This window comes from Bufo bufo, chromosome 3 (genome assembly GCF_905171765.1).
Source record: "Bufo bufo chromosome 3, aBufBuf1.1, whole genome shotgun sequence".
Taxonomy (NCBI): Eukaryota; Metazoa; Chordata; class Amphibia; order Anura; family Bufonidae; genus Bufo; species Bufo bufo.
This window is the reverse complement of record NC_053391.1, coordinates 638,712,701-638,732,642: the sequence shown is the minus strand read 5'-3', so window position 1 is coordinate 638,732,642 and position 19,942 is coordinate 638,712,701. Positions and strand designations below refer to the sequence as shown.

The following is a 19,942-nucleotide window of genomic DNA, read 5'->3' as shown; positions in this document are numbered from 1 at the left end:
CTGCCGCTATAGTAGTTACACCCCTGGTAGCGAGTAATTCTGAAGAAATTCTAAAATGATAATGCTATATTCTTCTAGAAGGGAAAGCTGCCTATGGCCGCCCTTAAAGGGGGTTTCCAAAAGTTAACTATTGAGGATGTATCCTCAGGATAGCTTTGTTAGCACCCCCACTGATCAGCTGTTTGACAAAGCCGTCGTGCATAGCGCCATATATTTTATAGTGGCTGCGCTTGTTACTGCACACTATAAAATGTATGGCGCTGTGCACCACGTACTGTCCCACGTTCATATGTGCCCGCATTGCTGAGAAAAATTAAGTTTTAATATATGCAAATGAGCCTCTAGGAGCAACGGGGGCATTACCATTACACCTAGAAGCTCTGCTCTCTCTGCAACTGCTGCGCCCTCTGCACTTTGATTGACAAGGCCAGGTGTGATCATGTTTTCAGAGGGCGCAGCAGTTGCAGAGGGAGCGGAGTCTTTAGGCGTAATGACAACGCCCTCGTTGCTCCTAGAGACTCATTTGCATATATTAAAACTTAATTTTTCTCAGCAATGCGGGCACATATGAACGTGGGACCAACACTGAAGCCTTCAGCTGCCAAGCGCACATGTAACAGGTCAGGCCCTTTAAAAGCTAAATGTGGTCCATGCAGATTTCAGTGAGATTGTCGAAAAATATCTAATGCATTAGGGGGTCTCACAATTGCCCATGACAGTAGATATTAGGGAAAAAAAGAATCAGACATGTTACATTTCTACATACCTGTCAATTGGTTCTTACACAAGACCACCAGAGATGAACTATACATACTCAGCTGAGCTGGGTATGTACAGTACAGACCAAAAGTTTGGACACACCTTCTCATTCAAAGAGTTTTCTTTATTTTCATGACTATGAAGGCATCAAAACTATGAATTGACACATGTGGAATTATATACACTGCTCAAAAAAATAAAGGGAACACAAAAATAACACATCCTACATCTGAATTAATTAAATATTCTTCTGAAATACTTTGTTCTTTACATAGTTGAATGTGCTGACAACAAAATCACACAAAAATAAAAAAATGGAAATCAAAATTTTCAACCCATGGAGGTCTGGATTTGGAGTCACACTCAAAATTAAAGTGGAAAAACACACTACAGGCTGATCCAACTTTGATGTAATGTCCTTAAAACAAGTCAAAATGAGGCTCAGTAGTGTGTGTGGCCTCCACGTGCCTGTATGACCTCCCTACAACGCCTGTGCATGCTCCTGATGAGGTGACGGACAGTATCCTGAGGGATCTCCTCCCAAACCTGGACTAAAGCATCTGCCAACTCCTGGACAGTCTGTGGTGCAACATGACATTGGTGGATAGAGCGAGACATGATGTCCCAGATGTGCTCAATTGGATTTAGGTCTGGGGAACGGGCGGCCCAGTCCATAGCATCAATGCCTTCGTCTTGCAGGAACTGCTGACACACTCCAGCCACATGAGGTCTAGCATTGTCTTGCATTAGGAGGAACCCAGGGCCAATCGCACCAGCATATGGTCTCACAAGGGGTCTTAGGATCTCATCTCGGTACCTAATGGCAGTCAGGCTACCTCTGGCGAGCACATGGAGGGCTGTGCGGCCCTCCAAAGAAATGCCACCCCACACCATTACTGACCCAATGCCAAACCGGTCATGCTGGAGGATGTTGCAGGCAGCAGAACGTTCTCCACGGCGTCTCCAGACTCTGTCACGTCTGTCACATGTGCTCAGTGTGAACCTGCTTTCATCTGTGAAGAGCACAGGGCGCCAGTGGCGAATTTGCCAATCTTGGTGTTCTCTGACAAATGCCAAACGTCCTGCACGGTGTTGGGCTGTAAGCACAACCCCCACCTGTGGACGTCGGGCCCTCATATCACCCTCCCAGAGTCTGTTTCTGACCGTTTGAGCAGACACATGCACATTTGTGGCCTGCTGGAGGTCATTTTGCAGGGCTCTGGCAGTGCTCCTCCTGTTCCTCCTTGCACAAAGGCAGAGGTAGCGGTCCTGCTGCTGGGTTGTTGCCCTCCTACGGCCTCCTCCACGTCTCCTGATGTACTGGCCTGTCTCCTGGTAGCGCCTCCATGCTCTGGACACTACGCTGACAGACACAGCAAACCTTCTTGCCACAGCTCGCATTGATGTGCCATCCTGGATAAGCTGCACTACCTGAGCCACTTGTGTGGGTTGTAGACTCCGTCTCATGCTACCACTAGAGTGAAAGCACCGCCAGCATTCAAAAGTGACCAAAACATCAGCCAGGAAGCATAGGAACTGAGAATTGGTCTGTGGTCACCACCTGCAGAACCACTCCTTTATTGGGGGTGTCTTGCTAATTGCCTATAATTTCCACCTGTTGTCTATCCCATTTGCACAACAGCATGTGAAATTGATTGTCACTCAGTGTTGCTTCCTAAGTGGACAGTTTGATTTCACAGAAGTGTGATTGACTTGGAGTTACATTGTGTTGTTTAAGTGTTCCCTTTATTTTTTTGAGCAGTGTACATAACAAACAAGTGTGAAACAACTGAAAATATGTCATATTCTAGGTTCTTCAAAGTAGCCCCCTTTTGCTTTGATTACTGCTTTGCACACTCTTGGCATTCTCTTGATGAGCTTCAAGAGGTAGACCCCTGAAATGGTTTTCACTTCACAGGTGTGCCCTGTCAGGTTTAATAAGTGGGATTGCTTGCCTTATAAATGGTGTTGGGACCATCAGTTGCGTTGAGGAGAAGTCAGGTGGATACACAGCTGATAGTCCTACTGAATAGACTGTTAAAATTTGTATTATGGCAAGAAAAAAGCAGCTAAGTAAAGAAAAACGAGTGGCCATCATTACTTTAAGAAATGAAGGTCAGTCAGTCAGCCGAAAAATTGGGAAAACTTTGAAAGTAAGGGCTATTTGACCATGAAGGAGAGTGATGGGGTGCTGCGCCAGATGACCTTGCCTCCACAGTCACCGGACCTGAACCCAATCGAGATGGTTTGGGGTGAGCTGGACCGCAGAGTGAAGGCAAAAGGGCCAACAAGTGCTAAGCATCTCTGGGAACTCCTTCAAGACTGTTGGAAGACCATTTCAGGGGACTACCTCTTGAAGCTCATCTAGAGAATGCCAAGAGTGTGCAAAGCAGTAATCAAAGCAAAAGGTGGCTACTTTGAAGAACCTAGAATATGACATATTTTCAGTTGTTTCACACTTGTTTGTTATGTATATAATTCCACATGTGTTAATTCATTGTTTTGATGCCTTCATAGTCATGAAAATAAAGAAAACTCTTTGAATGAGAAGGTGTGTCCAAACTTTTGGTCTGTACTGTATGTTTAGGGTGGAGTCTGAAGAAATACCTGGCAGTGGACAAGTGTTCGGCCCACATGCTTAAGTTCAGTAACAAAATAATATGTGACTTATATACATCCCATGTGATGCCCTCTCCTGGTCCATATGAGGTCTTCTAAAACTGCATTCATTGACATGACTTCCTGCTCCAGTGACCACAGAGTCTTCTCTCCTAACATACCAAACTTTGGTGGTCACATACAGTAGTTCACCTGGAGACTTGGAAGAGAACCGGAGAGGGAGGCTCCACTGATGAGGCCACATCAGATATGGAAGGCTCCACTGATGAGGCCACATCAGATATGGAAGGCTCCACTGATGAGGCCACATCATGGAAGATGGCTTTGGGGGGATGGGATGTTTGCTTGAAACCAGTAGCTTTCCATTGATGTCTATGGAAATTTTTTGGGGTGGGCCACAAAAAAAAAGCCAATCTAGCTCCTGGCCTGATAGGCTCCTGGAGTTCATCTCTGATACACAGCATCTACAAAGGGCAGATTTGGGTGCCACCCTCCTAATGACAAAAGTAGAATACATGGAATATTTATGTAGTCATCATCTGCCTTTCCTGAAGGAAGTGAACACTAGTGCCAACTGCATGGTGACAACCCCTCTCTGTCCATAAGAATACAGATGCTATGAGTGGTGCTACATTCTGCGGATGCCCTTGCTCTGTTTGACAGATTCATATTTATTAAACTAGCTCAAGTGGGGAGTTTTCCTTTAAGTCACATAAAGAGCGTATATTTAAATAACCCCGTTTCACCGTTTTTCTCTCTGTTTTCTACTAATCTGCTTGCTCCCAGGAGTGTTTTTAATATAAAGCATGTGCATAATTCTGCACGCATAAACCAATGCATTAAAAAGAAAGACTAAGACACATGAAGAAAGACAGTCCTCTTAGTTTCCCAGGTTATTTCATAGCTAAAAGAGATGGAAACAAGTACCACTTTGTGAGGGAGCAACTCTGAAATGAATGAGGGGTGAGAGGTGTAAATGTGATAATATACAGCACATACAACAGATTTTTTTTCCACTTCTGTAATCCATGCATATTTGAGTCAGTAAAATAAGACCTGGTAGGAATATGCAGACGATCTGCACATCTGGACGGCTGCTCCAGGGGGATGGGGGTAAATTAATTCACAACGCAGAAGAAGTAGGTCTAATTGTATCATAAAAGTGCTGCATAGTATTACCAAACCATAAATAAGTCTATTCTCGCATGTGCCCAGTCCAACAGCAGATGACATGAAAATGATCAGACGTTATTGGAATGATTTTATGTATTATGTTACGCCCTCTTAGATTTTCTAGAGCTTATTGCATACAGCTTATACATTAAACTCAGCTCATACGGCTCCTAAGCTTCCTGTGGTGGTGGCAGCAGATTGGAGGTGTAGCTAGGGATTCAGCCCAGGGGGGAGGCAAAACACACCTGAGGCCTGCATGGTCGCCCAATTCAGGGAATGCTATGCTGCGTTATTTTGTCCTGCAAACTGACAAACGCCATGACAGAAACCTGATGTACTCCGTTACGGTCAATGGAGTTTATTGGCCAGACATGGTGTCCGTCATAAAACGGACCCAGCTCTGCTTTTATTTCCGTTGCTCTACTCCAGGGATCAGCAACCTACAGCACTCTAGCTGCTGTGAAACTACAACTCCCAGCATGCAAACATGCTTGGCTATTCTTCTAACTCCCACAGAAGTGATTGAAGCACTCTGGGAGTTGTCGTTTCTGGACAGCTGGAGTGCCGGAGGTTGCTGATCTCTGCTCTACTCCTATGATGGAGCAGAACAATGGAAACAACAACAGAAGTGAACAGAGCCTCAAAGGGGTGTCAACAACAACAGCCTGCTCATTTTTTGGGGGTGGCGATTGCACCTTTAAGTTGGTACATGCTACACACTTCATACAATTTAATGTAAAATTACCGGATACATGTTTGCAACCCCTCTGTCCCCATGGACCACCCGCTCCATGCACTCTTCTCCGGCCTAGCCAGCTACAACCTGCTCCCCTTCCATCTGCCCGTAATTGAAGGCTGTAATGGCAGTGGCTGTACTCGCAGACCATCTGCCTACAAAATGGACTTCTCTCCAGGTAGGAGACTTATTGACGTATTAACTAAGTAGCGGCATGGGAGAGCTGGCTGCTGCTTTGCAAGAAGAGGCTGCAGAACACTGGTGCGGACAATATAGGGAAGCTGAGTTCATGTCAAAGGGTCAATGGACTACCTTAATATCTGCACACAACATTTTTGTGCACTCTCCGGACCTCATTAAAACAGGTATTATGTAAGGTATAGAAATTTTGGGTGAGGGCTAAGGTTTTATGTAAGGAACCCACCAGAAAGAGAATTTTTGAGATTTAGATATTAATCATCTATCCTCAGAATAGGTCATCAATAACAGATCTTTGGGGGTCTCAAACCCGGCACCCCAACTGATCAGCTGTTTTGGGCAGGTGCTGGCACTAGAATATACAGTGGATGGAGCTGGAAGCACAAGGTTACGTCCACTGTGTAGCGAGTGTGTCGAGGTACTGCAGCTCAGCTTACATTCAAGTGAATGGGAGCTGAGCTTCAGTATGCTGGTGCCGGACACTATGCAGTGGATGGAGCCTGCCGTACACTGTATAGTTTCCGTCACCAGCAGCAGCCTCAAACAGTGAGGGTACCTTGTGTGGGACCCTCACCAATCTAATATTGATGACCTATGTCTTTCCAAATAGGTGAGCCTTAATGGATGATAACATCGAGAAAAATGCACACATTTTTTAGGGGAAGCTCACTGACAGTGGGTGACATGACTTGCCATGTTAATTTGCTATAATTTTTTGAACTGTATTTTATTCAAACTGTTTCATAATTGTGCTTTATGTTACTTTATATTATTGTGTTCTTCAGCAGAGGTCACGTCATCATCTCAGTTCTGTACATTGTTTCTAGAAATTCTCATTAAATATGATGTCCCCTGGATGGAAGTGAAACTTTTTATCAAAACTAGAGAGGATAAGGAGCAGAGAACGATAGACTACGGTATGAGAAGATGAGATCACACGCACGTACAAGATTCAGAGGAATTTCTTACAAATTATAATTGGAATGCTTATCTGGGAAATAATGTTTTTAGAAAGAGACTTAAGAAAGTACAGAGAGGTTCTTGACGAATACTAAAGGGCTAAGAGCCACAGAGATAAGTCGTGGGCTGGGAAAAAAAAAGGTTGGAGACACGATGGGCCGGTGGTGACAGAGTGTCTAGAGAAGATTGTACTGAACAAGAACAAGTGAGGGTGGAGCTGAAGATTACGTCTGACAAAGGGGAAAGGAAGGAGGTCAACAAAACCTAATATGAACCTAGGTGTCATCGATCAGTCCAAAAATCAATATATGTAGCAGTGCATCTATCAACAATCGGCAGGACTCAATATCATGCAAAAGAGCTATGTCCTAAAATGTCATATCTCCCTTCTCATCAGGACTTTGGTTTTGATTGTGGAAGCTATGAAGTGGGACAAGGACACTGGATTTGTGTTGAGGATGCTGATAATTTAAAGGGGTTGTGCAGTGCTATAATACCGATCACATATCCTCAGGATAGGTGTAAAAAATCAGATCAGTGGGGGTCCAACTCCTGGCGACCACCTGTCTCCATCAGCTGTGCATGCGCTGCTTCCGCTTCAAAGTTACCTGTGCATCATCTCACTTGTAGAGGCGGTACAATGTAAGTACAATTACACAACCTGAAACCGCTGATCAGCAGTGAAGCCGGGAGTCGGACCCCTGCCAATATGATATTGATGACCTATATATATATATATATATATATATATATATATATATATATATATATATATAATCTGTGTGAATCTGCAGCATGTCCCTAATTTTATAATGGTACAGGTTGGTATTTGTAGGGGAAAAAAAACCTTTGTATTTGTTTAAAACTCTTCCTAAGAGAGTTCCCTTGACAATAAGCTGCTTACAAAGTGTTTCCCCTGCTGGGAACCCCAGTGATCAGCTGTGATCTGTTGTAAAAAATGGCAGTAAATGTTGAGTTTTCCTGCAGTGCCACCACAGGAGAAATGAAGTATTACACATTCTTCATTCAAATCAATATGCTGTCTGTGTAACACAGGACAGCACAGGTCCTCCAGAGCAAGAGACGATCTATGTAACCGCTCTCCACTCCGGCCAAAGAGATCAGGATCCTGAGCAGAGGACTCTCCTTTATAAATTCAAAATTCCCTAGAAGGATTGTATGAAAGTATGTTTTTCTAAACTGGAAAACCCCTGTAAAGGAAACAGCGTTTGATTATCTGGAGGAATCCGGTTCTGTAAAAGTTTCTCTATCTATACACAATGTAAGGCTGTGATTTATCTTCATGATCCTGCAAATGGTTCTTGAAGCCATTTGGTCACAATTGTAAGGTAAACATGAAGACAGTGTGGTGGAAACATTGGAGAAATGCCACCTAGGCTCCCACTAGAAAGGATTTGTCATTTGGTATGGAATTTTCAGATTTTACACAAGAAAAAACAGGGATTTGCAGACTTTTTTTTTGGAGAAAATGTACCATCATTTCCCACAGTAGCATAGCCGCTAATCTATTGGCAGCAGGAGATGCTGTGACATGAGTGGGACATCCCCACCACTGCTTAGGGTGCCCATACACCCTCAATAGCTATCGGCCAAATATCTCTCCTGGTTCCCAAATACACAATTCTAGACACCTCTGACAGCAGCTTATCTCTCTGGAGAACAAAAGGATTGGGCGTTAAAATTCAAAGCACCTGATTCTTCTCTCCCCCGACATCATCTGTCAGGGGAGAATCAGGTGCTCGCCATATGCATTAGATTGATGGCTAACCCCGATCGAAATAGGTTGAAAGAGAACCTTTCACCTCGAAAATGCAGCACAATCTGCAGGCAGCATGTCATAGAGCAGAAGGAGCTGAGCAGAGCGATATATAGTTTTGTGGGAAAAGATTCAGTATAACTTGTAATTTATTCATTTATCTCTCAGCTCTTTGTATGCTTAGGTGTCCAGGGGATGGACTGGGCCTACTGGACTCCTAAGCATAGAAATCACCGGGATTTCAATCAATAAATGACAAGTTCTTTAGAATCTTTTCCCATTAAACTACAGTATATATCAATCTGCTCAGCTCATCTTGTTCTGTAACACAATGCTGGCGGATTTAGTAGCATTTTCATGGTGCCAGGTTCCCTCTGATGCCACCACTCCTTTTCTATTGTATGAACCATCTCAAGGGCTTCACTAGACTGGGCCAGCTTCCATGGAGGAGTGTCATGTTCTTCAACTGACTCGCACACAGACACATTTTAACAAACAATTACAGCACAACGAAAGCTTATTAGAGGAAGAAAATCCAATGAACAAACAATTGAGATGTTTTGCTAGAGGATCTAGAGCTCAGATGGCATGTTTACTGAAAATACTTCTATAGACCAGGTGTCGGCTTTTTGTATGTATGTATTTCCTGCTATCATTTTCGGTGCACATAGAACCTGACTTTGTTTTGAGGTTTTTTTGAGCTTTAACATGACAATAAGTCTATTCCTTGCTGCATGTGCGTATTGTCTTGGGTACAGGCCTTGGAATACAACATGTTCTTTCATCTCCGGTAACACACCTCCACTTGTGATCTGATCGGCAGTCCACTGAGGACAGGCAACATCAAACAGCGCTTTTCAATGAAGCAGGTAATCTGTGGACCTCGGCTAGGACTTGTAATCACAAGCTGACTTCTGAATGTTTGTTCACCTTTGTGTAATGTGGTTTCCATAAGTGTTCTTAAGAAAGAAAATCAAGATAAGAGATGTTTTCATCACTAATAAAGCAATGGTGACTGCCCCGCTAATGAGGGGGTCTCTCGCAGGTCTTGTTTCTACATTAGTGTAATGTATGTATGGCACTTATGCTGTCTCCTGCTCATCCTGTCTCCTTATGCCTCAGTGTCATTGTATTGTAAGAATACTGATGATGGGGTCATATCAGGCCCAATACTTCATTATACTGTAATGTGACTGACATTACATTGCATTCTTCCACATTGGCATTGATGCTTATCGTTAAAAAAAAATTGAATGCTCAGTTTGCAACCTACCCTTAGGAAATTGCATATGTAGCAGTTCCCTCGTGTAGCTTATCGCATTTTGAAGTAGCATTCAGGCTTATGTGAATTGTTTGGTTGGGCTTCCACTTGATTCCATTTCCAATAGACTTCTTTTTTAGGGGAGCGATTTTTATAACCCCCACAAAGTGACAAACACAGGGATTGGCATGTTGTAGCCTTTGGATAAACTTAAAGGGTTATTTGGGTTATATCACCCGGAAGTAAATGGAGTGGCAGGTTGAGAATTCACAATGACGCTTCATTCCTTTGTATCAGACTGCTGGATATAGCTGAGAGCTTGTACTTGGCCATCTTTGGTAGTCCCTTGGAGAATGAATGGAGTGGCACCGCACATGTCTGACCAGCAGCTCCATTCATTCCATGGCGACTTGGAGGGTGGGTGTCCCAGTGATGGTGGATAAGGGATAAGTTGATATCACCTGCACACCCCTTTTAGATTGCCATGCACATTAGATAGATGTAGGCCAAACCTGCTGATTTCAGTAGGATCGGCCAGTCACCTAATGTGTATGGGGGACCACTGCATATTTGCATGCAAAAAATCAGCATTAAATCGGCACCAAAATTGCATACAAAAATGTAGATAAGGCCTCGTTCACATCACCGTTTCTCGTTTCTCTTCTCCGGCTCCGTTGAGGAGCAGGAGAACAGAAAGGACGGATTCTGCAGATAACTGAGACCTAACTGAGCGTAACGGAGCCTAAAGACCCCAAAGACTATAATGGGGTCCGTTCGGTGTCCGCTCAGATGGACCCCATTATAGTCTATGGGGTCTTTAGCCTCCGTTACTCTGTTAGGTCTCAGTTATCTGCAGAATCCGTCCTCTCCGTTCTCCTGCTCCTCAACGGAGCCGGAGAACGGAAAGGAGAAACGGTGATGTGAACGAGGCCTACATCTGAACTCTTTATCGCATTTTTGGTGCCTGTTTTGTGCTAATTCTGGTGCAGATTTCCTGTTTACGTTAACAATCCCATCGAAGTGTATGGGGAAAACCACTATATCAAACAATTGATATGTTTGCAGATTTCAAAATCTGCACGGTAGATCGATATTTACATGGAACAAAAACACATAGTGTACATGAGATGTGTTTCACTTTGCCGATACTGTATACTGAGTACGCTGTGGTTTTTCTGCAAGAAAATCTAAACGGAAAAACCTGCATGTAATCCACAACGTGTGCAGGTGGCCTTCAGAACATACGATATGCAAGTGTATGGGGGGGGGGTGAAATAAGCAAAGTGTATAAGAGATTTGACATATTTCTTTCACTTTGCTGGTACTCTGTATTAGGCCTCAGGCACTCGATTGCATGTATTCTGTCCTCCACAAAACGTGGATCCACTAAATTGTGTTACATCCGTTTGCAGATCCATTGACTTCAATGGGTCTGTGGTCTGCAGTTTGCGGCCAAGTATAGACCATATTCTATCTTTTGCGGAACATACATACGAATGTAGAAAGACCATGGGCATCCTTGTTTGTGTACTGTGCCTGATACGGCAGTTCATCCTCTCTGACGAGAACAAGGCTGTGTTTTTCCTTGTCAACATTTTCATCTGCTTTTATTATTATTATTCACTGCGGGCGAATTCCCGCGCTGAAACCTTCTGCACCTTGTACACGCGATATTGAAAAAATCTCATCTACTAGGCAGGTACTGTATTGTACATACTATGAAGCTACAACCTGTTGTTTTCCAGCAACATGTGATAAATCAGTAAAGAAGCTGAGATGGAAAGAAGTGTCCCGGCGGGGAAGCTTCTAATAAAACTGGATCAAGGTTATTGGAAACAAAGAGATTCTGGTTACTTATTTGTACGGGAGCATTCCTGAGCTAAGAAAACGACGAGAGTGACTGGCAGGAGGTGCCCAGCAGGAGCGGGCAGCGGGGCGGTTATTACACAGATAAACACACTCCATGAGAACAGTGGGGGGTGCAGGCTGCAAACACAAACAAGCCTTAGAGCAAAATCCCACTCCACTACTCATCTAGTGGAGACTGCCAGCGCCCCCTCCCCGGAGACATGCACAATCCAAGCAGGTGTGAAAGGGCCAAGATGCAAACGGGGACAGATGAAAGAGAGAGCACTCCAGAGGCCACACCATGGCACACACTGCAAACTCTGCAAGATTTAAGCACTCCACCATTATCTAGATCACAGTTGGACCACCCAGTGAATCTGGCAGTAATTAGGAAAGAGGGGGGGGGGGGGTGTGTAAAGGGATGGCGGGAATTCAAGGGGGGAAAAGCAGAACGGAGGTGGACTGCTTACATCATATCTATGCATGCCTTGTGAATGTAATCTGCATGAGGGAACAGAAATGAAAGTCTGCGTTGAGAATACAAATAATACAAGGAGAAAAAAAAAAATTAACATAAAACACTGAACGTCATTATAAGGGTTACTGGCACGGAGGCCAGACACAAGGTGGCTCCATGGAACATGATACACAACCGCAGAGGTTCATATCATCAGTGCAGGGATAGGATCTCAAGCAAGAAATGAGCTCAAGTCAAGAACTCGTGGAAGTGTTGATTGGAAACATTTCTCACCCGGAGGAATTCACATGCAGTCATTAATTATATCTTGGGTTTATTAGGGTCCATATAAAACCACTTTTTATATATTGGTACAATTATCATCCCATAAAGGAGCTGTCCTATTATGACAATCCCTCCTTATACTGAAGAAGGACCAGCGGGTCTGACTTTGGACACCCCAACAATATAAGGCTCTGGCTGGCCATACATGTAGTATTACGTACAGCTAGTCATACAATATATTGATGAACTGGGCCACCAGTCTATGTTTTTAATGATGCACATCTGTATTAAACAGGTTTTATGGGAGTAAGTAGAAAATCGATGGTCTATCCTCAGGATAGGTCACCAATATCTAACCGGTGGGAATCTGACTCTCGGCACCTATGCCGATCACCTATTTGAAGAGGTGTGGCTCTCCAGTGATGTGAATGATGTCATATTCATTGGGAATGGTCAATGTGCAGTTCAGTCCCATTCAAGTGAATGGGCCTGGGCTGCAATACCAAGCACTGCCACTATACAATGTATGGCGCTGTGCTTCATATGTTGTGAGGAGGCTGCAGCGCTCACCAGAGGCAGGGGTTGCGGGTGTTGGAACCCCACCAATCAGATACTGAACTCCTGGAAACCCCCTTTAATGCGCTGCTAAATCGAATGTAATTCATGTGAATAGCAGCGCTGCTTACCTGCATTTACACTGCATTTGCAATGTATTAGTTCCTGATCTTTACCTCTGATGTGTGCCGCAGTTTAGCCATACAGTGACATATGTTGCCTATAGGCCTTCATGTTTAAAAAGTATACTGTATATAATCATAGAATGTTTGCACTGACCGCTAGGCCACAATTTCCTGTTCTGTACAGGTAACTTTTTAGCAGTCATCTCATTATCATGACAGGCAGGATTACAATATAGGGAATAGTACAGCAGACTGTGCTATGCCATAGAGCAGGGGGGAAAAAAAGGTACACTGACTTATACCAGCCAGACAAAAGCCAATAAGACAGTCTTTCGGCCTCCGTCAGGTGAATTGTGGCATCAAGATACATTTGATGTGTGTGCACAAGCTTCCCAAAAGTGAATATGGCGAACAGCCGCTGCAAATGTAGTGCGAAAGCAGCAGAACTTGCACAGATCATGTCCAGGACGAGGTATTTCTGGATATCCGGGGCACTGATCCTGTGCTCACCTCAGTGAACTCTACAAACCTGGTGAATCCCCTTCTTTGAGCCTCACTTTACTGCACTGCTGCTCACACCTAGCATCTGACAAAGGATGGAAATACAACAATTGTACCTTTTTCCATTGGAATCACGAAGTGCAGCTTTGCTCATCTCCCTGGACCTGGTCTCTATCTCCTGGACTTGCTCTAAAAGTGTTTTATGACAGCTGTTCTTGACTCTGCAAATAGAAAAGCATAAAAAACCATTCAGATATAATCTCATAAAAGCTTTCAATGTTATAATATTCACTGCTGTGATCCGAGAACTCCTGATCCTCTGTGGGTCGAGGCCATGGAAAGGACGTTAAGAGATCCAAACCTTGACAGGAACAATATAAAAATATATGAGTGACCTTTTAACAGATCAGATAAAAATATGCCAAATCCCGTCCTGGTTTTGATGAGATTAGTCAACCAAAGGTATAACTTTAAACTCTTGTTCGGTAGATCTAAACTCTTGTGCGGCATCTTTGGACCATTTCAGAAACCACGGCCTAGGTGCGACTTTTACCTCCACATTCTGCGGCCAACTACATAGTTGCCAACATTCATGAATTTGCAGGGACTGTTCCTAACTCATCAGAGAAAATTCCTGCAAATTTGGGCTGTCCTCGGCCAAAATGGGCAGGGTTTTTTAAACGGGCTGTTTCGTTCTGTTTGGGAACATTCCCAGGGCAGGCTTATCTGTCCAGTGTTATGACAGTGGGTGTGGAACCATTTTGCCAACCAACAGGTTTGACTTTGGGCTAAGCCTAAGGCTGTTATTCTGGCAGTACCCTGGTATTCACCCTTCAACCCCTTTAAAGGGATCTGGACTTTGTTGCAGGGGAACCACAAGGCCATTTCTTCCTGAAACAGTCTCTGTGTGGTTGACAACTGATCCACGGAGGTCAGAGACATTGTTGCAGAGCATAGAGGCTAAATTGTAGTCAGGGACACACTGAAGTCAGGGCAGGCAGAGTACAGGCAATCCAAAGAACAAGCTGAGGTCACAGCAGGCAGTAAAGGGCCAAATGGTAATCATGCACAAGTCGAGTCAGGAATTGGGCAGAAGTCAGCACATGGGCAGACAAATGGAACAGCAAACCTTTACATGAACTAGAAATCTAGAATAACCTATTGATCAGGTACATTCCCATAGCCTTAAATACTCAGAAGTGACCAGCCATAGGCTTGTGAAGAGTTAGGGTGTGCATGGGCTTGCTCTTTAAGAGCAAGAAGGAGCACGCTTGTGCCTTATAGACAGGAAGAAGAGGCCATTGCTGCCACAAAACAGGCTGAAGCCTGCCAGAGAAAGACACATGGGACTCCTGCGGCCAGGCCTGCTGCTGGAGGGCAGAGGAGGACCAGCAGGTTTTGACCCCCAGAACAGCAGCAGTGGCAAGGTAAGGACAGTGGTGGGCATGGGCTGCCGATATAATATCCTGAATAGGGATGAGCAAACTTCTGTTGTAGAAGTTCGGGTTCCGGGTACCAAAGAACTGCGTTATGGATCCCGTGACCATGGACCATAACTTATGTTCCGTAATGTAATTCTGCGGTAACCGGAACCCAAACCCGAACAGAAGTTCGCTCATTCCTAATCCTGAATTTACCAACTGCAAAGCTGGTCAGTATGCAACTATCTAATGTGTGTGAGGCTTCTCCACTGCAGGTGACAGCAGGTGACAGCAGGAACAGGCATGATGGACTTTAACATACATGACCCTTTGTTCTCTAGTAGATAAGCCCCTCTCTATTGAATTAAACATGCATGGTCAGCTTTGGAGGGGCAGGATAGATAGCCAACAGCTATGTTATGTTTATGGCTATCTTTAGGTCACTCTTAAAGGGAATGTCACAAGGTTTATGCTACCTTATCTGAGGGCGGCAGTGACAGACTCCCTGATTATAGCGGTGTATCACTTACTTGTCAATATGGTGTAATATTCATAAAATCACAATTTATCAGGTGCAGTGCAAGCCGACCACTCTGTGAGCCAGAAGTTCTCACAAAGATGTGCTCTCCCTCACGGGCTGCTGACTCTCAGTGTTGACTTGCTGCTCATTGACAGCTTTCTCCTTATGCAGAATAAGGCCTCATGCACACAACCGTTGTGTGTTTTGCGGTCCGCAAATCGCGGATCCGCAAAACACGGATGGCGTCCGTGTGCGTTCCACAATTTGCAGAACGGCACGGACAGCCTTTAATATAACTGGCTATTCTTGACCGCAAAGCGCGGACAAGAATAGGACAGGTTATATTTTTTTTGCGGACCACGGGACGAAGCAACGGATGCGGACAGCACACGGAGTGCTGTCCGCTTCTTTTGCAGCCCCATTGAAGTGAATGGGTCCGCATCCGAGCCGCCAAAACTGCGGCTCGGATGCGGACCAAAACAACGGCCGTGTGCATGAGGCCTAAAAGGGAGAAAGATGTCAATCAATGAAGGGATTGTAGGGGAAGCCTGCTGCTCATGAATGCTGACTCCTGGCCCTACAGCTGATGAACTGTGGTTTTATAAAAACGACACTAAGTAAGCGACAGACCGCCATTACGAGGGTGTTTGTCATCACTTTATGTTACTTGAAGATTGGGGAGCATAAACCTGAGACACCTTCCCTTTAAAGGGGAAAATCATCAGAAAATGATCTATTGTTTAAATCTTGTCTCTAGAGTAAACCATTTTTTTCATCTGTCTATAATCACGCAATTTTTGCACTGACCACTAGGCCTGAAATAGTTCACGACTTCCTGTTCAGTACAGGTAACTTTTCAGCAGTCATTTCATTATCATTACTGGCAGGATTATAATCATTACTATCACCTCTGTATAGATAACACAGGATTCACCATTCACAATAGGTGATATCACGGCTTATTTTCTCCCACCTGATCTCTGCACAGGAGCAGGCCTAGAAAACTCTCCCATAGAAGTCAGTGAGGTCCCCTCCTGCCCATTGTGTCTATGGCCCATGGGGCTGCTCTCAAAAAGCAGGAAGTCTTTACATAATTTAGACCTAGTGGCCAGTGCGAAAACTGCAGTTTTTTTTTTGTTTATCAAATCTTTTTTTTATTATTATTGACAGGGATATTTTACATGTATACAAAATGTACAATATAGCATATCAAGAAAAATTATTTTTCCACTAAGATATTTGAAATATAATAACCTCTAACAGCCCCCCCCCCGCCCCATCTAACACCTCCCCCCTCCCCCCAACTCACTCGCTTGTTACTCCGCTCCTATTCCCTATATCATGATATTGCTATTAGACAACCAATCACTCCATAGCTTGTCAAATTTTTGTGTGCATCCACAGACTAACATATTATTAACTTTAACCCTGAATTCCTCCAATGTTGGAGGACTTCCCTGTATCCAGTGTAGGGCTATTAGTTTTCGGGCTACGTATAACAGTCTACCCACCGCAACCTTTCTATAATCATCTGTCCCCACCTTAGAGACATATCCTAATAGACATATTTTGGGATCCCCATCTACCCTCACTGACATTTTATCACGTATCATCTCCAATATACCGTTCCAATATCCGTCTAAGCTCTGACATTGCCACAGCATGTGGATCAAATCAGCTGGCTCAAGAGCACCTTGGGCATTGTGCGTCTGTTCAGACGCCTATGTGCTTCAGAAATATTGGCATTTTGTACACTCTATGTACAGTCCAGATCAAAAGTTTAAAACCACTTGAAAAATGGCAAAAAAACATATTTAGCATGGCGGGATCGTAACAAGGTTCCAAGTGGAGCTTCAACATGCAACAAGAAGAAATGGGAGTGAGACAAAAAATTTTTGAGCATTCAATTTAATGAAAACAACGAATAAACTGAAACAGGCAGTTTTTCAGCTGATCAAAAGTTTAGGACCACACCTCCAAAAAAAAACTAACCCCCCCCCCCCAAAACAGAAATCCAACTTCCAAACATGAACTCAGTAATGAGTAGCTCCGCTGTTATTGTTTATCACTTCTTGATGCAAGGGTTTCCATGAGGTGAGTAGGAACATTTCTCCAAGTGGTGAAGACGGCCGCACGAAGGCCATCTACTGTCTGGAACTGTTATCCATTTTTGTAAACTTCCCTTTCCATCCATCCCCAAAGGTTCTCAATTGGATTTAGATCAGGGGAACACGCAGGATGGGCCAAAAGAGTGATGTTATTCTCCTGGAAGAAGTCCCTTGTCCTGCTGGCATTATGTACTGTAGCGTTGTCCTGTTGAAAAAACCAGTCGTTACCACACAGACGAGGGCCCTCAGTCATGAGGAATGCTCTCTGCAACATCTGGACATAGCCAGCGGCCGTTTGACGCCCCTGCACTTCCTGAAGCTCCATTGTTCCACTGAAGGAAAAAGCACCCCAGACCATTATGGCGCATAGAAAACATCTCAGGTGGGATCTGCTTGTCATGCCAGTAACGTTGTAAACCATCAGGACCATCAAGGTCACATTTTATCTCATCAGAGAATAAGGCCCCTTTCACACGGGCGAGTATTCCGCGCGGGTGCGATGCAGGAGGTGAACGCATTGCACCCGCACTGAATACCGACCCATTCATTTCTATGGGGCTGTTCACATGAGCGGTGATTTTCACGCATCACTTGTGCGTTGCGTGAAAATCGCAGCATGCTCTATATTCTGCGTTTTTCACGTAACGCAGGCCCCATAGAAATGAATGGGATTGCGTGAAAATCGCAAGCATCCACAAGCAAGTGCGGATGCGGTGTGATTTTCACGCACGGTTGCTAGGACACGATCGGGATGGAGACCAGATTATTATTATTTCCCCTTATAACATGGTTATAAGGGGAAATAATAGCATTCTGAATACAGAATGCATAGTAAACTAGCGCTGGAGGGGTTAAAAAAATATAAAAAATAATTTAACTCACCTTAGTCCACTTGATCGCGATGCCCGGCATCTCCTTCTGTCTCCTTTACTGAACAGGACCTGTGGTGAGCATTCATTATAGGTCAAGGACCTTTGATGACGTCACTCCGGTCATCACATGGTACGTCACATGATCTTTTACCATGGTGATGGATCATGTGATGACCGGAGTGACGTCACCAAAGGTCCTTTACCTGTAATTAATGCTCACCACAGGTCCTGTTCAGCAAAGGAGACAGAAGGAGATGCCGGGCCGCGATCAAGTGGACTAAGGTGAGTTAAATTATTATTATTTTTTAACCCCTCCAGCGCTAGTTTACTATGCATTCTGTATTCAGAATGCTATTATTTTCCCTTATAACTATGTTATAAGGGGAAATAATACAATCTACAGAACACCGATCCCAAGCCCGAACTTCTGTGAAGAAGTTCGGGTTTGGGTACCAAACATGCGCGATTTTTCTCACGCGAGTGCAAAACGCATTACAATGTTTTGCACTCGCGCGGAAAAATCGCGGGTGTTCCCGCAACGCACCCGCACATTTTCCCGCAACGCCCGTGTGAACCCAGCCTAAAACTTACTTTCACCTTTGAATGTCCCATGTTTGGTTCTCTCTTGCAAAGTCCAAACGAGCAGTTCTGTGGCGTACAAGGAGTTGTTTTTGAAGCCCTTCAGTCTCAGATGCCGTCTGATGGTTATGGGGCTGCAGTCAGCACCAGTAAGGGTCTTAATTTGGGTCGAGGATCGTCCAGTGTCTTGACGGACAGCCAATTGGATCCTCCGGCTCAGTGCTGATGAAATTCTTTTGGGTCTTCCACTTGACTTTTTTGTTCCATAACCCTCAGGATCATTTAAGAAATTCCAAATGACTGTCTTACTGCGTCCCACCTCAGCAGCGATGGCGCGCTGTGAGAGACCCTGCTTATGCAGTTCAACAACCCGACCACGTTCAAAAAGAGAGAGTTTTTTTGCCTTTGCCATCACAACGTGTGACTACCTGACAGAAAATGACAATGAATCCACATCTTTGCACAGATTTGGCTTTTTAAAGGCATGTGGTCCTAAACTTTTGATCAGCTGAAAAACAGCCCGTTTCAGTTTATTCGTTGTTTTCATTAAATTGAATGCTCAAAAAATGTTTTGTCTCACTCCCATTTCTTCTTGTTGCATGTTGAAGCTCTACTTGGAACCTTGTTAAGATCCAGCCATGCTAAATAGGATTTTTTGCCATTTTTCAAGTGGTCTTAAACTTTTGATCAGGACTGTATGATAAAGAGTTGAGATAGTTTCCCTTGTTCACTCAGTGAGGTCAGCGGGATCGCCTCTAAGATGTCTTCCCATTGATCTTGTCACAGCCCTCCCAGATCTCTCTCCCATTTTCTCATTCTAGTTAACGGATGAGAATCCAGGACCTTATCCAGTAATAAAGTGTACCGCATAGATATCAGACCTCTCCTTCCACCTCCTGTGAGAATTCGTTTTTGGGCTGTTTATTTAATGATGCTAGTACCTTTTTTTAAAGTAGTATCATACGCGTGTCTCAATTGAAGATATTGATAAAAGCTAGTGCGAGAAATCCGGAATCTCTCCTGTATATCCGTAAAGGACCTGAACACTCCATTGTCTAAAAGATCTCCTATTCTAAGGATCCCTTTGTTTTTCCATTCTTGAAGACCAGAGAGAGGAACTCGGGAAGCATGGGATTGTTCCACATGGGAGATATTTCACTAACACATTTGACCCCTTTCAGCTGCTTG

General features: G+C 44.2%; 1 protein-coding gene across 1 annotated transcript in view; it reads right to left on the bottom strand.

Annotated features, from left to right (window-relative positions):
* The window catches only part of ATP8A2 (ATPase phospholipid transporting 8A2), a 728,462-nt gene that overhangs the window by 28,538 nt on the left and 679,982 nt on the right, over positions 1–19,942 (bottom strand). Inside the window, exon 34 of the mRNA XM_040422449.1 lies at positions 13,371–13,475. Within this exon, the coding sequence (XP_040278383.1) occupies positions 13,371–13,475 (105 nt within the window). The remainder of the gene's footprint in view (positions 1–13,370; positions 13,476–19,942) is intronic.